The 10411-nt window shown below is 37.4% G+C and overlaps 1 protein-coding gene across 1 annotated transcript; it reads right to left on the bottom strand.

Moving 5' to 3' along the window:
- Nucleotides 1-3379: 3379 nt before the first annotated feature.
- On the bottom strand, nt 3380-9724 carry LOC129105612 (photoreceptor-specific nuclear receptor-like). Its single transcript, XM_054616743.1, has 8 exons — nt 9634-9724; nt 8843-8993; nt 8015-8118; nt 7556-7867; nt 6727-6905; nt 5697-5937; nt 4212-4317; nt 3380-3512 (listed from the first exon to the last, which is right to left on the bottom strand). Exons 1-8 carry the CDS (start codon nt 9722-9724, stop codon nt 3380-3382), a joined length of 1317 nt encoding a protein of 438 aa, XP_054472718.1.
- Between the last annotated feature and the right edge of the window lie 687 nt (nt 9725-10411).

Raw genomic sequence — 10411 nt, forward strand, 5'->3', positions numbered from 1 at the left:
ACTTTATATAGTTTTTATTCCACCACATCTATTTGACAGCTACTTTACAAATTAAGATTTTTATCCATATTTTGAATTAAGAGCTCATGAAATATGATACTTTGTAATTTTAAGTTTGGTAACAATTACTTTTCTTTTTACAAATAATTGATATTTGATCATAAAGTAATTGGTTGTAAATATTGTGATAATTGTCATGTTATTTTTTCATGCAATGTCACACTTTTTTGTTGCTCCATGTTGATTTGTTGTTTCTTCATTGTAATTATTTTAATTTTCTTGTTTTATTTGATTTATTTTTTAGTAATAAACATTGTAAATGTGTCACTTTGGTTTCTGGGTAATCGTGACAGCTTTTCTCACCATTTTCTGACATTTTACAAACCAAATAATTAATCGATGAATCGGGAAAACAATCAGCAGATGTTTCCATATTGAAAATATTAAGTAGTTGCAATCTTTTGTGAAATAGTTTTTAACCAAAGAAGGTTTTGTTTGTGTTTAAATGTCATTAATACTATGTACATTAAAATGTGTCCTTTCTTACTCTCTCACTGTGCCTATATATACATTTCTTTCAGTGGGACACTACCATTCATAAACCAAAATTAAAAACAATATAACATTGATTTTCTTCATGCAATCACAATAATGTTGTCTCACACAGTTAAATGTCTCATGTTTGGTGTGTTCATGTAGAAATGAAAGCACTCTGTGTGACTCATAACCTGTTTGCCTCTCTCTGCCTGTTACTAAAGAGACTAATCTTATAATAAGATGAAAATCTCTCATGTTAAACAGGGACAACCTTTGTGTGAAAAGAGCTTAGGAAAGGCCAAAACGAGAATGTGGATCATTTCACACGTGTAGTAAGGCCTCAGTTTAAGATCACGTTTCATTTCTATGGTTATAAAAAATAAGAACTAAAGGAAATAAAGTCAGGTGTGTGGCGTTACTGCAGCAGAACAATGATCACAAACCTTCAACCAAACTGGAGCATAAAGATGGACTCAGTGATCAATGTGAACATTCCCCTGTTTATTTTGTTTAAAGGTACATTTTCAGACTTAAACATATTCTTTGCAGCACACATTTGCTGTGAAACGAGACGAATCTCCTCCGAGAGTTCAAAGTTTCTTAATCTGGATGTGTGAGCTGGCTCATATGAGAGAGCCCTCAGAGGACCAGCTGATCAGGATTTTCTGACATGAGGGCCTCACAGAGCACCCTCAGTGCTTTACTGCTGCTATTTCAACATAAAAAGACCACCAATAAGATAAGATAATCCTTTATTAGTCCCGCAGCAGGGACATTTGCAGGATTACAGCAGCAGAGAGGATAGTGCAAACAGAGACATAGTAAAAAACAAGATCAAAATCTACTTATTATAAATAAGTAAATAAGTAATCACACAGTAAAGAATATTAAATAAGTAAAAAAGAAAAAGTTAAAAATCCACAATAACAAAAAATATTATAAATATAGACAGAATAATTATTGTATAATTGTAGTATTGCACAGTGGATTGCACAGATTGTTGATATTGCACAGATTTATATTGTTATATATTATATTATATACTGTATGTGTTTAGTGATGTGTGGTCTACTGGTAGCAGAGATGGTTTTGCAGTATGTGCAATAATGTAACTAATGTAAAGACAAATGTGCTGGATGCTTCTCAAGCTCTTAAAATAATAAACAACTGCAGTAAAAGCTCATTTTACAGAGAGATTTTTTACAGTTTCCCTTGCAGCACTGGTTTAAGAAACTAAAAGAAGTGTTTGATGTGTCCACTAAGCATCCAGCTCTGCTCCTCTGATGTTTTTCATGTGTTTGGATCAGAGAATGAAGTAATACTGAGTGACGTCTCTTATCAGACTGACATTTAGTTTTGGAACATCAACACTCGCTTCAGCTACAAATGTCTGCTTCCACATCTCATTTCAACACTTTTATGTCGATAATAATTTCACTATGCAGATAAAAGACTTACAATTTACAAGAGACAGACAGTCCTTTTCTTTGTGATGCTTTTGTTTTTGTATCTGCTTCCAAAGCACAGTATTTTTAGATTTTCAGTCAGTCCACCTCTTTGGTCCAGACTTAAATATCTCAACATCGGAAATTTAGTACAAAAATTCATTGTTCCCTAAGGATAAATCCTAATGACTTTGGTTATCCCATGATTTTTCCTCTAGTGCCATCAACAGGTCAAATTTTAATTTGTCCAATACTTAAAGTTATGACACTCTGAATTTCTTGAATAATTCATGGCTCTTAAAATGACAGCATGTCTGTGGAAATAAAGAACAAAAACATATTGTCTGTTTTTTATTTAAATCCCCTTTCTTTCTCTTTATCCTTCTCTTTATCCTTCCATCTCTTAACAAGAGCCTCTTTGGGCAGGTTAATTACCCGAAGACAAGACTCCTGTTGGCATCCAATAAAAACCCTTAACAGGCCCTTAAACTCAACATGTCTGTTCCATACAGTAATTGGAATAACTATAAGCATAAGAAGAAAATGGCCTTCTGCAAACTGTATAGATTGTATCTTAACAACTGAAAATAACTGTAACTCCCATTGACAGTTTATTCTTAGAGATTATGTTTTGTGTGTGTGTGTGTGTGTGTGTGTGTGTGTGTGTGTGTGTGTGTGTGTGTGTGTGTGTGTGTGTGTGTGTGTGTGTGTGTGTGTGTGTGTGTGTGTGTGTGTGTGTGTGTGTGTTTAGGGCTTTGTGTAATCTACCAGACAGAAGAGGGCGCTGTTTGTTTGATTCTCTGTGTCACAGAGGGTCCAGGTCTCGGTCAACTCAGTTTTCATCAATGTGTTGTAGCTGACACACAACATATCCTATTACATTTTTTCCTTTCTCATATATTTATATCTTTAAATTAATCCACAAGGAACTATTTCCCCTTATTAGTGAAGGCCTAAATGCTACGTAATCCCTTTTTGGAATGAAAAAACAGAATCCAAAAACATTTTAAAGCAATTTTTTACTTTATCAAGGCATGAAAACATGAATATATAACAATCACATTATTGACAGCAGGGATATACAGTCCATCTATCACCAAACAAATAGAGATCTGCATTTTAAATGTCACACACAAACAAATGAAACACTAAAGATGAAATGTGATCGTGAGTCACTTCAGACACAAATCAAAATCTAAATATGATACAAATAGACAGCAAGCAGGATTGCATTTTCAGATCGACCTGATGTGGAAACAACATACAAATAATAAAGTGGCCTTTAAGGAAACAATAACAGCACGCAGAATCTCTGATATGTATACAGGAATACAAAGCAAATATCTGTAAAATATCATCCCTCCACACATGGAGGTTATTAATGACTGCACAGGTTTTTAGTTTTTGAACATGTCACACAACAGCTTTTCCATGGGAGTGTTCCCGATGGTTCTGTGGAAGAACAGCAGCTCTATACGCTCCGAATTCACAAAACGCAGAGAGGGAAGAAGAAGAAGCAGCTTTCCAAATCTGCAAATATACAAACAGAAATATAATCAATTTCATCATGCATCAAGAATTTTTTTATTATTTTTTTGCTCATAATAATAATTGAATCCACCTCAAACACATGCGTCAATAAACAAATTGAAAGTCAATATGCATGTCTTTCAGGTCTTAAAGTTGACAATTCAAAGTTTTAAAACAGTTTTATTGCTGTTTAGAGAATAGCTTGGAACTTCAGTAATAAAATACTAATTTTGTTCATTTTAAAAAAATATTTTTATTATATCTATTTTGTTTTTCTTCCTTGTTGATGGTTGTGTCATTTTGTATTGTTTGGTTTCCTTCTTTCAGTTTCTTTCAGTTGTTGTTGTTTTATGTTGCTGTTGCTGGCTTGGTAGTTTGTTTGTTTGTTTGCTGTTTTTAATTTGTAAATAAAAAACATACAAATAATTTAAAAAAAGAAAAGCCGGGTCCAATATCTTTCAATGCACAAGCCTAATAATAATTAATACAAACTGCTAAAAGGCTTGCACTTCACTGTGTGATTGAGTTTTTATTGCTGTGTTCACTCAAGTTAATAAAGTTTAAGTCATATACTCTTAAAATCAACTCTCGCAACACAGAAAAGACAGCAAATTAATTAGATTTTACAGAGTCAGAGTATCTAAAGGTGGACTTTTGTTTATGTTGTGATGCTGTGATGTTATCAGACCGGTAACATACCTGGCTGGTTGACTGGGGAAGTGTGAGCGGATGTGCTGTCCCAGCATCACGTGAGACTGATCCTGCAGGTTCTCCACTTGTTCTGGATCTTTCAAACCACGAGTCTCTGTGAAGAAAACAAACACCAACATGAGTCACACAAATTCAGACAAATACTGTGAAAAATACACTGAAAGAATACCTGTAATATGAGCTTGTATCACTCTCTACACATAACTACACCAATTTACAGCTGAATTATTTATATCTAAAATGAATTAACCATGAGAGGAAAAATGTCCTTGCATCATGACAACATGCATATGTGGTGGGTTTTAGGTTTTGTTTCATATATTTATATTGTGTTTGTATGATTTTATGTGGTAGCAGGTATTTTAGGTATTTTAGGTTCACATCTGTGTGCAATTTATGCTTCCCCTGGCTGCAAGGCAAATTTCCTTTCGGGAATAACAGTAAAAATTCTGAGCTGACATTTTGGGTGTCAGCGCAGGGAGGTGCTAGAGGAAAGCTCATTGTCCATCCAATATGTAACAGGTTCTTCATCTAGACTGAATGTGCTCAGTAATCATTGTGCTGATCTTCCCATTACATATTTTTAAATTCTGATGGACAGTGGAGCGAGAGGAAAGGTCAGGGGGGAACTGAAATCATTAGGAACCTAAAGCTAATCTGCCTGATTGTGGTCCAGATTTATTGATCTAAACTAGTCACTTAAGCTCTTAGATTCTTATTATTCAATGTATCCACATACAGCGATTCATATGGTATCTTACTAAAAGTTATATTGTTTTTATTCATGCCTTCTCCTACGAATATTCAGCAACATGAGCGATTAGTCCCTGCAGTGTTTAGGCAACAAAACTAATTGTTTAGGTTTAAGAAACCTTAATTTGGGTTAAAATAATTACAGAAGTCGCGTAATTTAAGTATAGAAGTTATGTAAAAAATGATTTAGCATTTGGGTTAAAATAAATACGTCAACTCCAGACAAGAACAGTAATCTCCTGGGTGAAAGTCCAGTGTCCCATCAACCTGAAACTCCTCCCTTCACAGACTTTATCGCTCTTTATTTGTCACCTGTCTTGGCTCATGATTAAGTGGATTACATATGAATTGATCACATGGGTTTAATAAGAATTAAAGTGCATTATGCATGATGTGGATCCACTGCAGCTGTACTGTTGGTGTCTTGTAAACCCATGAGGGTTGGGCACGTTTTTGTGCATGACACGAAAATAAAAAAATATCTATCTATCTATCCATCTATCTATCTATCTATCTATCTATCTATCTATCTATCTATCTATCATCTACTATCTATCTATCTATCTATCATTACTTGTTATTGGTATAGCTACAAACAGTGCATGAGAACAGCCTGTTTTATTGCAGGGCAACAATGAGATTGTTATAACATTAAATAGAAGCCTGAATGACTTCTGGATTATTTATAGTGCCAACCTCTCAGAGTCCTGTCGGCCTCACCTGGCTTGAAGAGCACGATGGCCTTGAGGCAGGCGAACTCAGTGGGATCGACGGCGAGGGCCTTGAAGCGGCTGAAGACCTCCTGCAGGAGGCGCAGGTCCAGGCTGGTGTAGCTGGTCTTTCCCTGCATGCCGGGGCAGAGGTCGGGCAGGGAGAGCAGCGGGCAGCTCTCCAGAGGAAGAGACCACTGGATGGCACAGAGCAGGAAGAGCTCGCTCCACGCCTCCTCCAGCAGGATCACCTGGTGGAACAGGAGAAAGAGACGTGAAATTAAAACTATGCTTCACTGGTTAGCAACAGTAGTTACACAGGGGGCTATATGGAAGCCAATTCCTGCTAAAAAGTAACATGTTGATAAATGATAACATATAATAAAAAATAGTAATAATTATCAAACAGTAACACAACAGTATGAAATAATATCACACCGTTTTAAGTGTATCAAATAAGAAATGTTTATATGTAATCATACTTCTTGATCAACAAACAAAGATATCACATGTTTGTATTTTAATCTTTTTTGAATATATATTTTTTGTCAACCAGTGCAAATTATATCAAATTCAAAAAGTGAAGAAAAAAAATATGGCAAAACTGAATGTTTAATCAAATAAAAAAGTGTATTAGAATGTGAAAAAACTGACACATTAAATAATATTTATGTTTTTTGTTGTTTAATAGAGCTAGACAAAATAACAATAATCAAATGACTACAGTTCGATTAAAAGTAATATATATTTCTGTCAACAGACTAAGAATTAAAATACATAAAAACAAGTCTTTTCCTACAGCTAAATTATATATATATTATAAAAGCTTTGTAAAATATTTTAATTCCCTTACAGGACAGGGACTCCATAGTTTTAGAAGCCTTAGTGTGATCACTGATTTATTTTGAATCTATAAAAAAAGCTTATTTTTTTCTCTAAACACCATATCTTTTGTTACTTTTACTTGTTAAATCAAAATAAACTTTTAAAGTGACATTGTAACAATAAAGTCTTCAGTTGCCTGTATATTAGAGTCCCACCTGGTCTCTGAAGGGCAGGTTGGAAAACACCGGCAGGTTCTTGGCCCACTTCACCGACATGAAGAGCAGCCTCGCCGAGGTCTCGTACACGTTTTCGGAGCTGGACGGGTACAGGGCCATGTGGTACTCCGACGACGCTCGCTCCGGCTCGTTGCTCGTCACGTCGATGTTCTCGTCAACTGGAATCAGAGAAGTTGAGTTCAGGCATTGGCAGAACTCAAACTATTTAACTTTTGCATGTTAACATTTTTACTTTGGTCCTTTTAGCTTGTTAGCATGCTAACACTGGCTTGCTACATGCTAAATATCACATAATAAAGGGAAGCATGTTAATGTCAGGAGGATTGATACAATTATGTGTTTTACCCAAGTCTTAATTAGTATATTATTTCATATTTTGATAATATTTATTTTGTTTTATCATCTCTTATCACTCTTAAACACCATAAACACAATTTTTACTATCAAGACCAACAGTGAAATTAGCATCCAAAAGGTATTCATTTATACATATTCTTACTGCAGGAGGCATGTTTAAATTCCACTTTTTGCTTCATTTTAACATCAATGGAGACTTTTTACATGAAATAGATGTCAATATAATTTTTTTGACCAACTCCTGACTCTCCATTCCGAAAAAAAATGCCTCTTCCCCTCTGGCATCATGTTTTGTCCAATCCATTTAAGTCCACAAATATTTTAATTCATGGAGACAAAATGCTCTTAAAATGCTGTTATCCTGTGGCTTTTTTAAATAATAAACACATTAAATTAAAATTAAAGCCACCCTTCTGTCTAAGCTGATCTCAAATCCCCAAACCCTCCTCACCGTCTTCGGGCTCCAGCTTGGCGCAGGTCTCTGCCGTCATGAGGCTGGCCATGAAGCGGTGGTTGTTCTGGGGACTGATGCAGCGCTGGGGGGCCGCAGAGGAGGTGATGGACATGGAGGAGGTGATGTGGGGCCACGTGATGACTGAGGAGGAGGAGGAGGAGGAGGAGGAGGAAGAGGAGGTGGAAGAAGAGGATGAGGAAGAGGAGGTGGGCTCCCGCGTGGTGGCCAGGTGCTCCTTGTCCGGGTCCACGTCGATGGAGTCCAGGCGAACCTGAGCTGTGCTGCGGGGCTGCCGCTCGTTCTGTACTGCTGCAGAGAGGAAAGGGACAGGACGGGGAAGGAGAAGGGGGAAATAATCATGAGATACATCTGTAGTTTTGAGCAGTTTGACATGTGAGTCATCCTCGCTTTATCTGATGTATTTTTTATATTTCTTTGCATGGTAAACACACTGACCATCCTTGTTCATGCCCGCCTGCAGGCACTTCTTCAGCCGACACGCCTGGCACTGGTTGCGATGAGCTTTGTCCACTGGACACATACCCGTACCGGCCTGGCACCTGTTAACCCACAAACAAGACTTTAACAGGAGAGTCAACTCAAAACAATCAGAAATACTACATTAATGCAATAAATGCAAATTTGTGGTAAAGTGTATCCCCATACTCCTTTTGTATGAAAATGAAAGCCACCAGTTATAACCATAACCGACATTTTCTGACCTCAATTCAAAATACTTTGAAGCATAACTTTCACTAAAATAACAAACTGCCAATTTGAATACAGAACATATGATCCAAATATAAACAAACAAACTGCTTCACTATCAAGACTCAAAAAATGGATTAGATCTTGTTTTTCCAAATCACAGGTTTTGAATACACTGACACACTAAAAAACACCTGAATCTAACTAAGTTATACATATTTGTGGCACTTTTAAATGTTTGACTGCATTGATATGCTCAAGTCAAAAAAGCATTTATATTTATTTATTTTTAGTTAGAATTAGCGGCCAAATTCAAATTTTTATTCACAAAAATGTGCCTTTGCACTTTTGTTCAGAAAGACATGGGCATCTTTCTCATACAGTATTAAACAAAATGTGTGTTTTTTTAGTTTTTCAATAAAACAAAATTTAAAGGCCTTGAGAATGTTTAGGATAAAATGTTGAAAAAGATGCTGGCCTCCCATAATGCACCTCAAATACTAACTGGCTTTAATCTTGGTATGTTGAAGTTTTTAAATGACAAAACTCAGCAGAAGACTTGGAGCTTTCTCTTACCTGTAGATGAGCCTCCTCCTCACGCTGCGTTTGAAGAAGCCGCTGCAGCCGTTGCAGGCGTAGATGCCGTAGTGTTTCCCACTGCTGGTGTCTCCGCACACTTTGCAGACCAGAGCCGGGCTCAGAGCTTTGCCCGGCGATGGACTCTTGGCTGTGGGTCAAAAAAAAGCCACACCAGTCTGTTAGTGCCATTCATGTTGTCTGGTATTGTTTCACACATGTGCCTGCCATCTGTACTGTCAGCTCAGTCTATCGCAGCAGCCAGTTAGGTCTGAAAATCTCATTTAGTGCATGATTAGGAAATGAAAACAATCTAATGGCTAGAGGCAGATTAACAGCTAACATACACGACGCAAGGATACTGATATTAATCCAAATAAACCTATTAATTATACATACATTCAGATGGCATGTTTACAGTCGCATTATACATATTTACTTTGTCTATATTTACGTCTTCTACTTTAATTAAGTGTATTTGTATTTAAAAAATGCTTGAAGCCATCAATTAGTTTTATTTAATGCTTGTGTGGTTTTAAAGAAAGGGTTGTCATGGTGAGCAGATATTATTTTGAGTCAAACATTTAAACAGATAAAAGGAACAAAACAGTTTTGAAATCTGGGAAGTGAATTCTATTTATCTATTTATCTGTAATTTAAAAAACAAGATGATGAGATTCTAAAACCTCCATTAGTCTACTTTTTTCCCCCTGACTACAGGCCAGGTTTGTGTCCCATCTTTCGGGCTTCATGGACACCTGTTGCTCCCGGTGGATTTGTGAAACTCTTACCTCCTCTGCTGTCGTCCGCCCCGCCGCTCCCAGAAGACTCACTGGGGGAAGAGGACGGCATCATGGGGATCTTCAACAGGTGATCCTCCATCATTATTTGTCTTTTACTAAAAATGTCTCCTGGAGTGATGGCCAACGGAGATAAGAAACTATTAGTCCGCTTTTCTGAATTTTTGTGTATTACCAAGATAAGAATGTCCAGGTTTGACACAACAAAAAGTTCAAGTTCCTTCTGGGTATTGTTGGAGCAAAAAATTATGAATTATGTAGCTGTCCGGCCTCCAGCAGATGGGTTCATCTACTGTGCTGCAGCCTCTGATGTGGAGATGCAGATGGGCTGAGGTCCAGTGTGGCAGATCAACAGGTTGCCGTCGGGGTCCGTCACTGTCTGTGGGTGCTTCCTCGGTGGCAGCGCCTCAAAAGGAGCCCAGGGGGAGGTGAGGGAGGGGGGTGGAGGTGGTGGAGGGGGAGGATTAGCCCCACGCGCTGTGTAAGCAGCATGCCTATTTGTCATCCTCTTAATCTTTACTGTTCATCTACTGGATCAATCAGTCACATTGCCAGAACATTGGTGCTGCTCAGACTGGCATCTTCATCGTGTCTGTGAACGGAAAAACTGAGGAAAAACAGCAAAAGCGTCGACTCCTGAAACTCTGCTGGATGAGCTGTAACTTTAGACCGGTTCCCATGCGGCTCCGTCTCCTCGTGTCTCCTCTGTCCACGAGGGAATCCATCAGTCAACGCTCCTCTTCGGTATCTGCATTTAAAAGGGGATGAT

Source organism: Anoplopoma fimbria, chromosome 2 (genome assembly GCF_027596085.1).
Source record: "Anoplopoma fimbria isolate UVic2021 breed Golden Eagle Sablefish chromosome 2, Afim_UVic_2022, whole genome shotgun sequence".
NCBI classification, from domain to species: Eukaryota; Metazoa; Chordata; class Actinopteri; order Perciformes; family Anoplopomatidae; genus Anoplopoma; species Anoplopoma fimbria.